At 45.8% G+C, this 18,353-nt stretch overlaps 1 protein-coding gene across 2 annotated transcripts in view; it reads left to right on the plus strand.

Annotated features, from left to right (window-relative positions):
* CLPB (caseinolytic mitochondrial matrix peptidase chaperone subunit B) overlaps window positions 1-18,353 on the plus strand; it is a 181,537-nt gene that overhangs the window by 136,310 nt on the left and 26,874 nt on the right. For both annotated transcript variants that reach the window (XM_049889949.1, XM_049889948.1), the window contains one exon: window positions 10,899-11,013. In XM_049889949.1, the coding sequence (XP_049745906.1) occupies window positions 10,899-11,013 (115 nt within the window). The remainder of the gene's footprint in view (window positions 1-10,898; window positions 11,014-18,353) is intronic.

Genomic DNA, 18,353 nt, shown 5'->3' on the forward strand with positions numbered 1-18,353 from the left:
TCTGACTCATAGCAACCTATATGACAGCGTAGAACTGCCCCATAGGGTTTCCAAGGCTGTAAATCTTAATGGAAGCAGACTGTCACATCTTTCTACTGCAGAGAGGCTGGTAGGTTCAAACTGCAGACCATTAGTGGCAGCCAAGCACTTTAACCACTGCGTCACCATTTCCTCTAGGTTTTCAAATTTGTTGGAGTATAATTTTTCGTAGCATTCTGTTATAATTTTTATTGCGATGTCGCCCATCTCATTTCTTGTTTGGGTTGTTTGCATCTTCTTTTTTTCTTTTTTCGTTGTGGCCAGTGGTTTGTCAATTTAATTCATCCTTTCAGAGAAACAGTTTCTAGTCTCATTGATTGTTTCAATTGTTTTTCTGTTTTGTTTCATTTATTTCTGCTCTGATCTTTATTATTTTATTTCTTCTGGCAGCTCCAGGCTTCTTTTGCTACTCCTTCTGTTTGTCTGAGTTGTAGGGCTAAGGCATTGATTTTGGCCCTTTCTTCTTTTTTCAATGTGTATATTTATTGCTGTAAATTGGCCTCTGAGCACTGCTTTTGCTGAGTCCCAAAGATTTTGGTATGTTGTATTTTCATTCTCTTTTGATCCTAGGAATTTTTTTATTTCATTTTTAATTTCTTCTATTACCCAGTTGTTTTTTAATTTGTTGAGGCTTGATTTGTGGCCTCGGATGTGGTCTATTCTAGAGTGATCCATGTGCATTGGAGAAGAATTTGTACAGTGCTGCTGTTGGGTGGAGTACTCTATATGTCTATGAGGTCAAGCTGGTTGATTGTGTTATCTTGATCTTCTGTATCTTTGTTGAGTTTCTTTCTAGTTGTTCTGTCCATTGTCAAAAATGGTATGTTAAAGTCTCCTGTTTCTGTAGAACTATCTATTTCTCTTCTCATTTCTGTCAGGGTTTGTTTTATGTATTTTGGATCGCTCTCATTGGGTGCATAGATATGTATTATGGTTATGTCCTCTTGATGAATTGATCCATTAATCATTGTATAATGTCCTTCCTTGTCTCTTACAATGGAGTTTGATTTAAAGCCTATTTTATCAGAGATTAATATTGCCACTCCTGCTCTTTTTTGCTTACTGTTTTTGCTTGTTGTATTTTTTTACATCCTTTGATTTTTAACCTTTTTATGTCTTTAGGTCTAAGGTATGTCTCTTATAGGCAGTATATCGATGGGTTATGTTTTTTTCTGCCAATCTCTGTCTCTTTACTGGTGCATTTAACCCATTTCATTCAGTGTGATTATCGATAGATATGAATTTACTGCTGTCATTTTGTTATCCTTTTGTGTGTGCGTGTGTGTATGTCTATAGTGTTGACAGTTTCTTCGGTCTGCTTAATTTTCTATGCTGAGTTATTTTTGTTTATGGATTATCTTTTCATTGCCTTCATTTTTGTCAATTTTGTTTTCTGGGTCTTTTTTATTTTCTTTATTTTGGTAAGTAGGTTTATTAATTTTCTTTGTGGTTACCGTGAGGCTTACCTTGGTCATCCTATGTTTAAAACAGTCTGTTATTTTTAGATATCACCTTGACTTCTTCTCCATATGGAAATTCTGTGACTATACCATTTGTTCCCCCTTTTTGTTTTAAAGTTGTTGATTTCAGATTGAGATCTCTGGTTCCCTGTTTTTGGCTCTGTAGCTTTATTTTACTTTTTGTATTTCTTTGTCTGTGTTGGCATCTTAGAGATGCCGTCATGTGGCTTGCTCTCAGATTGTTGTCTAAGTCATTGGGCCTCTATCCGAAGGACTCCCTTTAATATTTCTTATAAGGATGATCTGGTTTTTACAAATTCCCTTAATTTCTGTTTATCTGGGACTATTAACCTAAAGGTTGGCAGTTCAAACCAAGGATTCGAACTGGTTCATTTCAGTTAGAACCCCTGCTGAGAATTTGCATTTCCACCCTAGATATACTGAATCAAAATCTACATTTTAACCAGATCCCCCAGTGATTCTTATGTATGATAAATTTTGAGAACTGCTGCTTTACTATTGGTTCTCAGAACTGATCCTTAACCAGCAACATTAGCATTGCCTGGGAACTGTTAGAAATGTAAATTCTCAGCAGGGGTTCAAACCAGACCAAACAGGTTAGAGGCCTTGGTTCAACCCACCCAGGAGCACCATAGAAGAAAGTCCTAATGACCTGCTTCCAAAAGATCACAGCCATCAAAATTCTATGGAGCAGTTCTACTGTATAACACGTGGTGTCTCCATGAGTCAGAATCAGCTCAACACTAATCGGTTTGGTTTGGGATTTTATTTGAATCCTCAAACACCCCATGAAGTTGATAGTGTTATCATCCCCATCGTACAAAGATTAAGTAAACTGAAGCAAGGTTCCACTAATAGCAAGTACTAGAGACAGAACACTGATCCTTACACTCTGACTTCAGAGCCTGCCAGCACTTTTCACCACTGCAACACCTTCTCCCTGAAGATAAGAAAATACCTGTTCCCGATCTGGGAGTTTAGAGTCTATTTAGGGAGATGAGAACTAAAACACAAATTTTATATCCTTACTACACCCACTCCTCACTTATTGACATGGTTAGGTTCCAGAGATCAGGTCATTATATGAAAATCAGAGTTATGCAAAATGGAGGATGACTGCATCAGATCCCAAAATGGAGGATGACTACATTATTACATAACTACCGAATTACATCATTATATAACTGTCGAACCACTGAGAATCATGGCCTAGCCAAGTTGACACATAACCGTAACCATCACAGCCAGCGTTACTCTTGCCTCGCACATCAGCATTCATTACTACCAGATATACATTGTTAATGCACAAAACAGATTTTTTACTATGGTCATAAATGCGAAATGTCAGATAACAAGATAGTTGATAAGTGAGTAGGTGTATTAGCATAGGGCTACATAATGATTTATTTAGGATAAATGGATAGAACCAAAGGCAAAACCATATAGTTTCTACACTACAGATGAGGCCCAGAGAAGTAGAAATCAGCAGTGTTGGAGTTATTAGAAAAAACTTCCTAGAAGAGACTTAAGTGGAACCTCAGTTAGGATACTGAGTACCCACTAAGCTGGGCACAAGCAGACAGTGGTGACTGGCAATATCCACTGGCTTGACCTCTTGGCACGCATGCAGTTTAGTGGGAAAGATAGGCATTAATGCAGTAATCCTCATGTGAATGTATCATATATAGCTATAAAGGAGAGATGGATGGTGCTGTTGTGTTGTGTGCCGTTGAGTTGATTCCAACTCATAGAAACCCTATAGGGCAGAAACTACCCCCATAGGATTTCTTAGGCTCTAAATCTTTAAGAGCAGATCACGAGCTCTTTTCTCTCGTAGAGCGGCTGGTTGATTCAAACTGCCTGCCTTTCAGTTAGCAGTCAAGCACTTAACCATTGCACCACCAGGGCTCTTTTAACAGTGCCGTGGGAGCCTATGAAATGGTTCTTGACCTGGCCAGAGTGCTCAGAGAAGACTCCCTGAGGAGGTGATTTAACTAGAGCTGAGGGATGGGGAAGAGCATTGTAGACCAAGGTGCTAGCATGTGAAAAGGCCCTGTGGTAGTAGAGAGTTCAACAAATCTGAAGAAAAAAACTAGTATGGCTAGAACTTGCAGATAAAGAGGGAGAGCAAGGTGAGATGAGAGTGAAGCTTTGCCCTTAAGAGCAGTGAGGAGTCATAAATTGTTTTAAGTAAATAGGTGATGTGATGAAATTTGAATTTTGAAACAATCGATCTGACTGCTATGTGGGGATAAGAGTGGGTCAGATGAATGTAGAGAGAGCAGTACAGAGCTGATTGCTTTAGTATAGGTGTGAGATGATGGTAGCTGGTTCTCTGGTGGTGGTGGAGAAGAGGGATATGGAGAAAAATGGATGACTACAAGAGGTAGTCTGTAGATAGAATTGATAGGTTTTGGTAATAAATTGGATGAGGCTGAGGGAGAGAGAGGTCAAGGTGACTTCTACATTTTTGACTTGTGCGAATGGACAGATGATGTTGCCATTCACTTACAGAAGCAGACTGAAGAGAGAGTGCATTCCAGGAGTGGGAACTGCATAAGCAAAGGTACAGAGGCAGGAATGAAAACATGCAGGAGATGAATAGGAGACTGCAGGATCTACTATTTTCAACATATAGTAAAAATCCCACAAGCCAGTTAAGCCTCTTGCTGGCCAGCTCGTGTGGACCAGATTGAACTGAAATGCATTCAGTCCAATTCAGGCTGAGTTTTTTAATTGCCAGGTCTAATTCTCTTGGACCTTGCTGCCAGGCAACTTTCCTGCTGCCACCCCTTTCCTATCATTCTTAGATAGTATCTAAGATACGGTCATCTTTCTTCCCTTACGCTTATCCTCATACTTCCACATCTGCTCCCTTACTGTCTGAACCCTCTCCCCTGTGCCTCCAGAATCCCAGTAAGTGACAAAATCACCCCCTCCTCAGCCTCTTACCAGACACTACTTCCACCTCCAACCTCAGCGAAAACCTGCCTTCCCTGTTGTTGTCGTTAGGTGCCGTCAAGTCGGTTCTGACTCATAGCAACCCTATGTACCATAGAACAAAACACTGCCCAGGCCTGCGCCATGCTTACAATCGTTGTTATGCTTGAGCCCATTGTTGCAGCCACTCTGTCAATTCATCCCATTGATTCTTCCTCTTTTCTGCTGACCCTGTACTGTACCAAGCATGATGTCCTTCTTCAGGATCTGATCCCTCCTGACAACATGTCCAAAGTATGTAAGACACAATCTCACCATCCTTGCTTCTAAGGAGCATTCTGGTTGTACTTCTTCCTAGACACCCCACTTGCCCTGCAGCCCCTCCTGTCTGTGCTCACTGCGCGTTCTCCCACACCCTTAAGGCCTTTAGGGTTGAGAAAAGAGTCTGCATCCTTGCTCTTCACTGCCGCTTTCAAACCATTATCTCGATTCAAATAAAACTGCTGCTCTTAACACCTGGCTCTCTTGCTCATTCCTCCTCACTGTTACTTACACCTGATAACATGCACTTTGTGTCATTTTCTCCACCCCAAATCTGCCCTTCATTCCAGGGGCCTCCCCTCCACTCAACATGGCCACATACCAGGCCCTTGTTATCACCTGGACACTATGAAATTGTAAAAGTCACTGATCTGATCATAACTTCCCATTAAATCATTGCTAACTTGCTGATTCCCTCTACACTCATTCTTCAGTCTCGCTGAGCACTCCAGCCCTGATCCCTTCATCAGGCCTCTTATGTCTCCTTCCCATTCTGACTTAGATGCCTTGGTCCATCACTGCAGCCATTCTTGCCCCTCTTAGCCTTTTCTCACCAGTCTTGTCTCTGAATCAACCCAGTTATTTGCAGGAATAGCATGATCAGATTTACATGTTAAAAAGATAGCTGTGGCAGCAAAAGGAGGATGGACTGGAAGAGAGGAGAATGGAATCCGGAATGCTGACCTAGTGGTCGTCAACTCTGATGGGCTGACACCTGCTCTGCACCAGCCTTCCTTTACAGGGACATGTACTTTATGGGCTAGTTCAAGAGACTTTCAAGTCACTTGGGTGCCTCTCTCATCCCCAGTCTCCTCTTCCCATCTGTTCTGTATCCCCATGTTCCTTTGTTGGACCCCCCTAAGCTCTTCTGTCATCACCAACTTCAGAGCATGGTAGAAGGTCCAGCTGTGAAGTGAATTAGGGTCTGAGTCAGAGGGGTCAAAAATATGGGCATATCTGAGTCTGTGAGCTGTGAGGTAGACTCTGTAGGTCCAACCCCCTCCCCCCATGCTCTCTTGGGGAGCTTGGCATTGTTTTTCTTCCCCCTCTATACCTGTCCATTCTTGCCCATGGTCTCATTCTGACTACCCATCACCCCTACTCCCACCCCAGCTGCCTTCCCAGTGAACACGATGCCAGGTTTGTCAGACCTGTCCTCTGAGGGATGACCAACAGTAGGGATGCCTGCCATACCCCTTCTCCCTGTAACCCTCCCCCACAAAGCCACTCACCTCTGAGCAAACCCAGCTGGGCTTTGCCTTGGCCTCCCAGCCCTTTCCTGTAAATGCACTCACAGCCAGGAGGGGTGCCATATTAAATCAAGACTGATGGAAACCAGTATCCACGATTATCCAGCTGAGACGCAGCATGGGGAGCTGGTGGCTGCCAGCTCCAGGTGAGGACTTCTGAAGCTAATTGCATGTGGCTGTTATTAAGAAGATGATCACTCCCCCATGCCTGCTCTCTGGGGTGGCTCCTTCCTAGTGTCTCTTTGCCAGAGCCCTATACTTCAGCTAGCTGGGTCACCTGCCCTGTCTTCCCCTCTTGTAGAGTCCAGCCAGAGTTAGGCAAAGCCTTGACCTCCATCCCCATAGCCTTCCTCCCCATCTCCTCAAAGACAGAGGAACAGTAGTAGTCTGCTCCCATCCTTCTCTCTCCTCTCCCCCAAATTGAATATATACAGGCAAGTGTTTTCCTTCTCTAGGTTTCTCCACTAGCTAGCCTTTCACAAGGCTGGGCTCATGGCGTATACCTTAAAAAGTCATTGATTCATTTAACACATTTTTTGACACAAACTCCATTTAGCAATGGGAAAAGAGCATGAAGCAGTGACATTCTACCTAGTTTAATCTTGTTTCCTGTACATTTTTATCAAGAAGTCTGATCCATTTTCAGAGGTTTTCCAAATACCATTTGGGGTTCCAGGCTAGGGGAGAATCAGTATACTCAGAGATGTAGGCGATAGTTTGACCCTTTTCTGAACCATCTAAAAAGCTCCTGAGAACCTTTCCCTCACCCTTACCCCCATAGAAGTCAAGGACCCTTCACCCTTGCCCAAGTAAATAACAAGAATTTTAAGACAACCTAAAATCATGACTTTGAAGAAGAGTTTAGGGACTAGAAAGGTTTACCCTGGAGAAGATGTAGGGAGACCACAGTGGTCATACCCAAGTCAATAATGTGGAGTGAAAGTCATATTAGGCTTTGCTGGGGCAAAGGAAAAAGATAGGTTTTATGTGGTCCCACAGACCAATGGATGGAAAGTAGCTAGAGGTAGAATTCTCTACCATGTAGGAAAAACTAACAGCCAGAGATAAGTTGCCCCAGGCATTAGAGGAATCCCTAGGACCTGCTTAGTGTTGAGACTATGCACTGCAGGTCTAGGGTTCCTAGAGAAAGGACCCTCATGAGTCTCTTCTAGGGCAGGGGGTGGGGGGACCCAAGCAGGCTTGGCTTCCGGCTTCTGCTTGAACCAGAGCAACTCTTCTTGTTATTTATGGAGTGGCACAGAGAAGACTAAATTAATTAAAAGGGTTCCAGTACCCTCCTCCCTAAAAAAGCACTGAGGTAAACAGTCAGTTATTAGAATTCAGTGAAAAAAGAGGGGAACTAACATTTAGCAAAGGCCTAATAAGGGCCAGGTACTGTGTGAGCCTCTTGAGTTACTCCAACTACAATTTATTCTACATATATACACTTGGCTATGTGCCAGAGACCCGCCTAAGTACTTTATATATTATCTCATTAATCCTCCTCAGCATCCTACAAGAATCCTTCAGGATAGGTGCAAGTATTATCCCATGTTACAAATGAGGGAACCTAAGGTTCAGGGAGGCAAATTAACTTACCCCGTGTTACCTAGCTCTCAAGTGGATGAGGTGAGGTTTTAAGTCTGTCTGAATCAGAGCTATACTCTTTCTGCCATACCACCTTGCTTTTCTATGAGCCAAAAGAAAAGCCAGACTTCAGGTAGGGAATGACTGTAAAGGTTAAATGAGATACAGGCAGTCCCCAGGTATGAGCGAGTTCCATTCCTAAGTCTGTCTTAAAGTTAAGTTTTTCCATAAGTCAGAATAGTTGGGTACGGTTTATATCTAACGTCAGTTAGTCAAATGTTTTTCTTAATATATAGTGTACATTTTTGTGCATAAAAAACATTGAAGAAACACTTCCAGATACATCTTTAACATAATAATATAGTACAGGCAGTTCCCGCGTTACAAATGTCCAACTTCAGCCAACTGGTACTTTGCCCTTTAATGTTATGTAAATTTGTCCTCCTTTGAAACAGTTGAACCAACCCCTACTCACAACATATTCTTCATGACAAGCACCTTCACTTGCTGCACATAAACAACAAACCCACTGCAGCTTTTAAATCATTGAAAAGGCTTCAAGCCTTTTCTTGCACTGAAGTAAAGCTAAATAAGCACTGCATGCACCTGTTCCAACTTACCTACAAATTCAACTTAAAGACTTGAAGACAGTTACGAATGGACCTCATTCATAACCTGGGGACTACCTGTAGTAAGTACAGCCTGTTTATTATTGCGAACCATTGTATGTACCTCGAATTTTTAATATAATAGTCTTTACGGGGGTTGGTTTGTAACTACGGGTCGTACGTACATAAGTCAGATGTTTGTAACCCAGACACTGCCTATACTGTGTATAAAATGCCTGGCACTTAGCAGCTGTTCCACAAAGGTATTTACCATTACTCAGTTGGCAACCTATATTGACTCCTGTGAGCCAAGCCCTGTGCTAGATGCTGGAGCTATGGGCATCACTAAAACATGGGCTTTGTAACTAAGGACCTTGTGGTTGAGTTAGGAGAGACAAATAGGCAGTTCAGTAAGTGCACCAGAGATCCCAGAGACCAGGGGCAGGCAAGAAGCCTTAAAAAAGGCTTCTTAGACAATATATTTAAGCTGAGATCATCAGGGCACCTGGATGCAGGTGGGAATACAGAAGCCTTTTGTAATGGGGCAGCAGTGTGAGCAAAGGGCCAGAAGCGGGAGCGCTTTGAGACCCATCCTTGAGGGAGAGTAAAGAGAGCAACCCAACAAACCCTCGGAGGCCAGCTTCTGTCCTTTCAAGCTCCTTCCCTGGCCTGTCCAACTGCAAACCAATCAGGCCACCAGCCAGCACTGCACCAGCTGATATGTGTGTGTCTCCCAGCCCAGTGGACCCCAGTGCTTGAGAGAGGGTGGGTGGCTGGGAGGAGGAGGCAGATATATGGCTGGAGTCGCCAGAGCTAGGTGATGTATGTCGCGCCTGAGGGGGCTGCACAGTGACACTCTGGATTCTAACCGGCAAGCGTTGCTCCACTGGGATCGGTGCCGACTTATTGCTCCATATGAAGCCCCAGGACTGATGGGAGCTTTCAGTTACAGACTGATGGCAACAGCCAAAATTGGATTGTTTGCTATTTATTTTTTTTAACTTCTGTCAAGGTCAGTACCATAACAGGAAAACACTGCCCAAGCAGCAGGTATTTTTCATCCACTCTGCCCGCAAGAGCAATCTGCAGTCACAACTTTTCTGACAGGGCCTTACCTTGGCAGCTCTCTGTCTAGAAAGATGTCAGTATTACAAAGGTCTTAGAGGAAAGGAACCTCATGAAGACCTGGGTCTTCAAGAGCTGCTTCCTCTCCCCGTCATAAGTGCTTTATCCTCAGGCCTACAAACTCACCCCTCCCTGCCCATTCTCCAGATAGTGCCATAGCTCCAACCTAGTCTAGACTTCTGGCTTCTTAAAGCCACCCAGCCCCCAGAAAGCTTCCCCAAAAATGTTCCACTCCTTATCCTTTTCTCTGTACTCCTACACTACCCAGCATAGCTGTTAATTCTCTCCTCCTTGTTTCTGTCATCAAATTCATTTTTGCAAGCATTCACCAGATGGCCTCCACTGTGCCAGGACCTGTGCTGGAAACAGTTGTATGTAAAAGACAGTGCCTGTCCTCAGGGAGCAGATTCACAAATGCAAACAAACTTGTTTTCAGGTAGTTTTTTTAGTGATAGGCACACTGCTAGAGATAGGCTGTCATGCTTTGGAATCATGAGAAAAATGGTTGATTCTACCCAAGAACTATTTATGTACAGACCCTGCCTCCCCTGCCTGCTCGCTGAGGGCAAGACCTGGCTCTCCTTCCTATCTTCTCCCTCAGGGCATGACCAAGCTCAGACCTCATTGTGTCTTTCTTGAGGTGGGCCAAGCCCAGGGTCAGAAGCAGCATTGACTAAAGCCTCCCAGGGACAGGGCACAGTCATCCTCCTTATCCCACGCCCCACCCTTCCAACATGGCCATGCTCAGGACCAAGCACACAGCAATTGCTGAGTAATTGTTTGATAGTTTAGCTCATGGTTTAACTTAACTAATAAAGAATGTCTGCCTTGAGCATTTTGCGCTTTTAAGATTTATCTATATGGAATCAAACTGACAACAGCAACTCAAAACATTAGATAGGAAACTTGGAGGCCAATGAGTTTATGTTAATGAGGGAGGAACAACTCAAAAAAGGAAGGTATGAATGGATGCACAACTTGAAGAATGTAATCAATGTCACTGTAGAAATTGTTGAATTGGTATATATTCTGCTGTCTATAGTCTCAACAACAACAATAAAAATAAAATAAATTATTTAACAGAGGAAATGGAAAGGAACTTACATTTATTAAGAACTTACTGCATGTAGGCACATTATTTGAGTAACTATATTTAATCCCCAATTTACAGATAAGGAAACTAAGGTGAAGTAACTTGCTCCAGGTCATATCTTGTGAGTGAAAAGGCTGGGACTTGAACCCAGGTCTTCTGTCAGACTTCTGAGCCAAGAGTTAATCTACTAGCAGTACTTATCTTAGTAGCAATTAAGCAGGGTGAGGAAGAGCCCTGAGCAATAGCCACCTGAGGTGAGGAGATGATGTGAGGGCCAGGACCAGGGGAGAGGTGGAAAGAACAGGGCCAGCTCCAGTGCTCATGAGCTAGAGCTGTGCAGCAGGAACCGCTGGAGATCCAGACCAGTGTTTCTTCCCCTGATTTGGAGGAAGGGGTGAAACTAGGGTCCTACAGTACCCAGAGCTCCTAAGCCACCTTCCATCTCTCCCCACAGTACCAGGAGAAGCAGCGGAAGCGTGAGGCTGAGGAACGACGCCGCTTCCCTCTGGAGCAGCGGCTGAAAGAACACATCATTGGCCAGGAGAATGCCATAGCCACAGTGGGTGCCGGTGAGTATGTGGGACACTAGCCAGCACCACAAAGGGCAGGGTAGCACATGGCCTCAGGGTCTGCTGTAATAAGGTGTATATCCTGCTGCCACCAAACTGTGAAAAGAGGTGGTTAATAATAGTAAAAGTTAAGGTTTGTTAGGAACATTCTATAAGCCAGGCATTGTTGTAAGCTCTTTACACATGTTGTGTCATTTAGTCCTTATAGCAACTCTATGAAGTCAGTAACATTAAGTCCCCATTTTACAGATGAAGAAACTGAGATATAGAGCAGTCAAGTAATTTGTTCAAGGTTGCTTTCCTATGCTTAGAATATAGATCTTACCTTCATCTGGTCTACTGCCCCTACCCCACACCCCTCTTTTCAGATGTAAAAACAGACCCAGAGAGGGGTAAAAGTTTGCCTGTGGTCACTAGCAAGGTAGCAGCTGAACTAGAACTAGAACCCATATTTTCTGTCTCCCAGCCAGGACTCTTCAGTATAGTTTGTCAGCAGCAGGCCCAGTTTTAGAAAAAAACACCCTGAACAACTCAGGAGTGTCCTCTTCTCTACCCCTGAAGTTCTTGTGTCCCATACTCTAACCCCTGGGAGCCAGACTCTGGTGTAACCCTAATCTAATGGCCCCTCTTCCTCTGCAAACCCCACTGGATTAATATATAAAACCAGGGTTCTGCTGAACTCTGACTCAGGTGCATAACTCCCTGGGGATGATTTCAGACAGGTGGGGGGAGGGAAAAGGAACCAAATGCCAGGCTTACACAAGGGGGTATCCCCTAAGGCAGTGGTACTCAAAGCATAGTCCCCAGACCAGCAGCGTCAACATCTTCCGGGAACTTGTTAGAAATGCAGAGTTTCAGGCCTTACCCGAGACCTATGGAATCATAAACTCTGCGGGGGTGAGGCTCAGCCCTCCAGGCAATTCTGGCACTCCACTAAGGTTTAAAAACCACTCCCCTGGGATGTCTCAGTCAGCCCCCTTTATATGTTCTCACCTGTTTTCTCTAAGCACCCAGTCCCACAAGATGGTCTGTGAGTGCCAAGGACAGTACCAGTTCAGCTCACCGATACAAAGAGCCACCCGGCTGAAACTGTGGCTGCCCCTCTGGGACATTCAAGGGTGGCATTGTCAGCCCTAGGATACCAGTTAGAAGAGTAATTAAAAAATGAAGGCACACTGGGCCCAGCCTAATCATCATCTTCACAGACCAGGAGGACTCCATGGGAGTTGTGAGCCCCTCTTCAGGGACCTGACCCCATCAACAGATAAAAGGAGCCCATAGACCAGAGCCGCCTGGCCAGCTAGAGGTCAGAAGGCTGCCTGCAGACACACACACAGAAGCTGGGTAGAGCTTTTTTGAATGCACAAGGCCCCACTGCTCAGGCCAAACCACATGAGGCTGTCCTTTTGGGTCCACCTAGGAGGTGGCAACCCCTCACTGAGACAGCTACGGCCTGGTCTGAGGTGGAGGGAGGGGAGACTCTGGGAGTCCCCTTGGGTTGGAGAGAGAGAAGGAGGAGCCCATGTGAGAGACAGATTACCTGAGCAGAGGTCTAAGGAAGTGTCTCTGCTGGACTCTCATGTCCACATGGGCCAGGATTGCACCTGCTATTATAGTGTTTTCCCTGGGTTCTTAAACAACCCTTTCCCAGCAGACTGCATGCTCATGTCTGACCTATTTCTCACCAGCTTCTCAAGCCCATAAGATGTGAAGCTCCCCAGAAGCAGGTGTGGGAGAGAGCATCGAGATGGAAAGAATTAGATCAACTTGGGCTCAAACAGCAGGTCTGCCCACTTATTAGCTGCGCAGCTTGAGGCTAGTCACTTAGCTTCTCTGAGCATCACTTTACTCACTTGTGTAATGGGGAGCCAAATCTGGGACCGTCTGACTATAAAAGCACGTGCTCTTTCCAGTATGCGCCAGACAGCAATGAATAAAACCTAGTCCCTGTCCTCAAGGTGCTCACAGTCTAGGGCTGGGCACTGTGTTCTTCAGGTCAAGCCTACAGTTATGTCCTTCAGCCTGGGACTGATCCTTAATTCCAGCCCCAGGCTTGCCTCTTCCCCTGGACCTCCACTGACCTCTGAATGTACCACCCATCTTGTCACTCCTTACAGTTGACCCAGAGCAAGAGTAGATGGTTCCATGCCCCACCTCCCAAGGGCTGTCTGAGTGTCTGCCCTGAGCACTTCCTTCTACCCGAAGCTTCCATTCTGTCTCCTGAACTCTGCCAGAGGTAAATGGCTGCCCAGGAGGGCCATACTCCTTATCCTGTGGCATTCAGCTTGACCCTATTATGGCTGTAGTCATCCTTGGAAAGACAGGCCATGGGGCTGTGGAGTTGGTGTGTTTTATCTCCTCCATTTGTAAGGTGGTAGCTGTGTGCCCACCTTGCCAGAAGCCCTGCAGGTGGGGATCACACTGATTATGTTCAGAGTCATGTCCAGCCTTTGTAACCAGCTCTCAGAGGCTTCTAGACCCAAGCATCAGTGCGTAAGGCAGCCTGCTGACTGTAGCTACCAGCCCAGGAAAAGTATGAGGAGGCAGGCAGCACCCAATACCTTAGGACCTCAAAACTGACGCAAATACAGGAAAGTGAGGCTGATCGAGAGGGTAGGCCAGGCCTCCCTGGGACCTCTAGGATACTGTCACATGTGCGCTGGCTGGATGGAGCCTGGCACCCCATGGGTACCATGAGGATGGGCAGCCAGAGAAGTGCCGCAGAATGAATTGATTTGATAAATGGCCATTTATTACCCTCACGAATTGGCTGAAACCAATTTCGGTCACATCAACCCCTGGTAAGTGCTGGGATATTGATTTGTGCAAAGTAATACAGTGAATTTATCAGTGTGATCCCCAGCTGCAGGGCTTCTCAGCAAGGCTGGTGCACAGTTACTGCCTTACAAATGGAGGAGATAAAGCACCAACCCCACGGCCCAGGCCCCATGGCCTCTCTGGTCTGCCTAGGGTCATGGAGCCAAAGGAGAGCCAACTTAAATATCACACACCGGAGCCTTGGCACTGAAAGTGAGGTAGTCCTTCCAGAATCCAGAGCTGCTGTTGATCACAGGCAGTAGAGAGGATGACTGCCTTGTGAAGCTGACTGCCCAGGAGCTCAGCAGCCCCTATGCCCCACCATCCTCCTCAGAAAGGCAACCAGTTGCCTATTCAACACATTCAGAACTAGAGTCCTCCCCTACCCCCAAACCTATCTCCTGCTGTGTTCTTATCTCAGAAGAGAACACCACTACTCACTGGTCTCCTGAATAGAAATGTAGGCATTCCCTTGGCCCCTCTCCCTTTCCTTCACCCCTGACAGCCCATCGAGTATTGAGTTCTACCATTCTACCACTTAAATAGTTCTCAAACCCAGCTTCTCCCCTCTGTTCCTAATACCACTGCCATAGCTCAGGCCATCAGTGTCCCCATCTGAACCATGGCAATGGCCTCATCACTGGTCTCCTGCCTCTTTTCCTTCCACTGTAATCAGGTCTTTTCACCAGCTGGAATGATATTCGTAAAACACAAATCCGAGTGTTTTAAAACCTTTTAGTGGTCCTTGCTGCCCTCAACCTGGTGTACAAGGCCTGGTCCTACTGCTGGCTCACCCTCATGCACGGCACACACAAGCAGCACCGGGCTGCCTCTGCTTCCCTGCACACTCTGGGTTTATCTCCTGTTGCATACGTTGACGCTGTCCTGTCTGCTTGGAGTTCCTTTTCTTCTGGACTTCCCGCACCCCACTGCTGTTCATCTGCCCAATCTGGCTGGTTTTTATTTAGCCCAACTCAGTTCAGGAGCAATAGACTGCAGACTCCCTGCGCACATAGGTCATGGCTTAATTGTTTTTGTTTTCCCAATTCCTGGCACCGCACCCTGCTCAAAGTAGATGCTTAGTGCAGTTTGTTGAATTAACTAATTTGATCTGGCCACATGTCCATCTTAATGATGCACTCTGAGGAAAGAAGAGAAACTGTAGAGCCTACCCTCTAGTAGCTCACAGTCATACTGGAAATATGACTATACTGAGATAATTATCATAAGCATACTGCTTGACCTTTGACCCCTTGATTGGACATGCCATCCCCTGACTTGCTCCAAGATGCCTCCCCTGGGCAGCAGGTCAGCTGCACACACCTGGCAACTTCCTTAGTGCTCCCACTGACCAGAGACCTGTCCCAACACCCATTCCACCTGGTCCTAGTTGACTCTGAAGTCTTATGTACTCCCTCGGGGAAGCTCTGCCACTTCAACCATCCTTCTGTACTGGGGTCTGGCCTGTGTTGTGGAATCTCAGCATCAGCCATGTGGCACACAATGTGCACACCATCTTACCTCATTCACTTCCCTCTCTGACTAGCCCAAACATATTCTTCTTCCCAAGCCCTGAACCTTTCTAGACCCTTCCTTTGAGTCCTGGTTTCTGATCTGAGAAATTCACCCACGTCATCCCTGAGTTGTAGAGTGGTGTGATTAACCTACGAAACTGCTTGCAGTTCCACCCACATGCTGTGTCCTTCCAGGCTTCCCTGCCTTTGCTACTGCTGCTCTTGTTGCCTGGACTGCTCTGCTCTTCCACTTTGCCTGCCAAAATACCCTCGACCTAGGACTTGTTCAGAAAGCCTGCCCTAGTCCTTCACCTGGATTCAGGGCCCTTTCTCTGGGCTTCATATGAAAACCCTTTGTCACTGCACTTACCACATAGTTAGCTCATATGTTTGTATGTCTTTCTCCCTCCAAAGGTTAGGAACTTCCTGTCATTCAGCTGTTTTCCCAGGGTTGGGCACACAGGTGTGTAAAGCTTTGTTGAACTCAAGTGAATGAAGTCCAAACCCATTTTGACATTCTTCCTCAACACAGAGTCTCATCTCAGCCTTTTTCTGGAATAGTGTTGCTCTTCTAGCCACAATACACATACACGCAAACACATGGGAGGGGTGAGCAAAATCTATCTTTTGCATTTGTGATGTGATAACTACTCAGTAGCAATAGTTTGCCACAGAAAGAATAATCCTTGCAAACTAAGAAAACATCTGTTCTCCCATGACCCACCAAACCTGAGGCACCGATATCCACTCAGTCAGTAGGCCCTTATTGAGTACTTCCTATGTTCCTTAAACCTGTAAGCAATAGACAGGAAATGGCTGGTAGATGTTTGGGTGACTCCCAGCATTAGAGTCTCTCTGAAGGACCGGTTTCTCTAAGAGATGCCACAGGCATGAAACAAACATGTTTGTTAAAAATTCTCCCACACTAGATCACTAGAATTTTTCAAGAAGAGTGAGTCAGTCCACCCAGGCTGCCACTAGAGCCTTGAGGTGGACCAATGCAAAGGCCTGGGATAGGAGGAGAAGGCAGCTCCTTCCTCTTTTCTAGTCTTTGCACATATTGGATCTTTCTTCCTGGAATGTCCCATCATACCCCTGACTGCCTGGCGGTCTCCCCCTTCATCCTCAGACCCAAGTGCCAGTCAGGCACAAATGTCTTCTTCCTGCACCTCTCCCAGCGCTCCCATTCCTTTTGGAACTCACAGTTTTCAGAGCAGCATTTATCTCAAAGGCACAAACCTTGTTTTAGGCCTCTTGTAGGTTCTCTAACACCAGGCACAGCTGAATAGATGCTTCAGACCCCCTGGAGAGGAGGTTAAGGAGAAAGAGGAAGGCTTCCTCACCCCAAGGGCAGTAGTAACCACCAGGCCTCACTGTTCTCTGTAAAATGGGAGTTTAAGTCTCTGTTCTTCCCCCTTTGTGATTCCAGAAGCACCAAAGTTAACTCATTTAGTCAACAAGCATTTAGCCCGTGTTGGGCTAGTCTGTGGGGTTTCTCAGGAAATAGAATGCCTAGCACCTGCTCCCATGAAACACCAGTGAAATTGGAAGCACACCCTTCCCCCTGAATATGAGGGCAGAAGCAAATGAAACCCCTTATACTGTCCCTTTCTGGGCCTCAGCCTCTTCCTCTGTAAAATGGGGATAATGGCTACTTCTCAAAATTATTATAAGGATGAGAGAGGGATGTGTAAAATACGAAGCCTAATGGCTGCCACCACTGCTGCTATCACTACCATTATTTTTACTTCTCTTATTCCACTCTGTGCAGCTTACAAATTGCTTTTGTGTCCATTAACTCATTTAATCTTCATGTGGGGGTGACTTAGGATGCATGACTCTTCCCATTTTGTAGATGAAGAAACTGAGGCTCTGAAGGATTAAATGTTTTAATGAAAGTCAGTCAATTAGTAAGTGGCAGAGCTTGGACTCCAAACTAGATCCTGTAACTCCTACCCTCTCCACCATACCAACCTGCAAATGAGCACATACCAGAGAACACAGACTCTGTGAGTTAAAGAAATGGTGATGGGTGTGGTATGGTGAAGTTCATCAAAAAGAGTTGTTGCAGGTAGTTTTAAGATGGTCCAGCAGTGATAGACATGGCCAGGAGAAGGCATTCTGGTAAGGGAAGGACACATGCAGCGTGAGCATCGGCACTAGCACAGCATTTCGCGAGGCAAAGGAGTCTGGGTGGAGCTTACAGAAATGGGGCCAGCCAAGGAAGGGGCTGAGCTGTTTGCTCAGAGGGTCCTGAAAGCAGCAGCCAGCAGAGCATCAGGGGTTGGGGTCTCCAGAGGCCACGTGTTGAAAGGTTGAGGAGGCCAGATTGGGAGACCACAGAGAGACTGTTTTTCTGGGTGAGGCAAGGGTGTGAGGAGGTGCTGTGATAATGGAGAGCTGACTCCTTTCTCTGAACTCCTCAAGTACTAGTTTAGGCTCAGGAGTCAGCCAGAACTGGAATTAAAGCTGAGTGTGTAACCTTGAGCAGATTACCCAACTTCTTTGCACATATTTCCTCATTTATAAAATGGGAATCAAGTTATGTGCCCTGCCTGCCTCACAGGGTCAGAATGAGGCTCAAATGAAATTATGTCTACAGAAGTTCTTCATAGACTATAAAGGACTAGCAGAACAAGTTGCTGCATTTGCTGGTCCACAGGAAGAGTGCCACCACTTACAGCCTCATCCCAGATGGGCCCGTCCAGGTCTCTGTCTGTACCTGGCCTAAGCAGGACCCTCAGGGCTCCCAGCCGAGGTCCTCGGCCACACTGCCAGCCACATATACTGGGACCCTCCTTCCCCTAGTCCTTCCTAGCTGCTACCATTTTTCACTCTGTCAGACTCCATCTGCTTGGCCGTTTTTCTCTTCAGATATTATTAGAAATATCCAGAGTTGTAATTGTTTAATGGTTGGCATTTCGCCTGTTTCATGGGGGGCCCAGATCAAGCCCACCCCAGACTCATGCCCTGGGTCTGGCAGAATTGACCAGGGACAGCTGCGCAGTG

This window comes from Elephas maximus, chromosome 7 (genome assembly GCF_024166365.1).
Source record: "Elephas maximus indicus isolate mEleMax1 chromosome 7, mEleMax1 primary haplotype, whole genome shotgun sequence".
NCBI lineage: Eukaryota > Metazoa > Chordata > Mammalia > Proboscidea > Elephantidae > Elephas > Elephas maximus.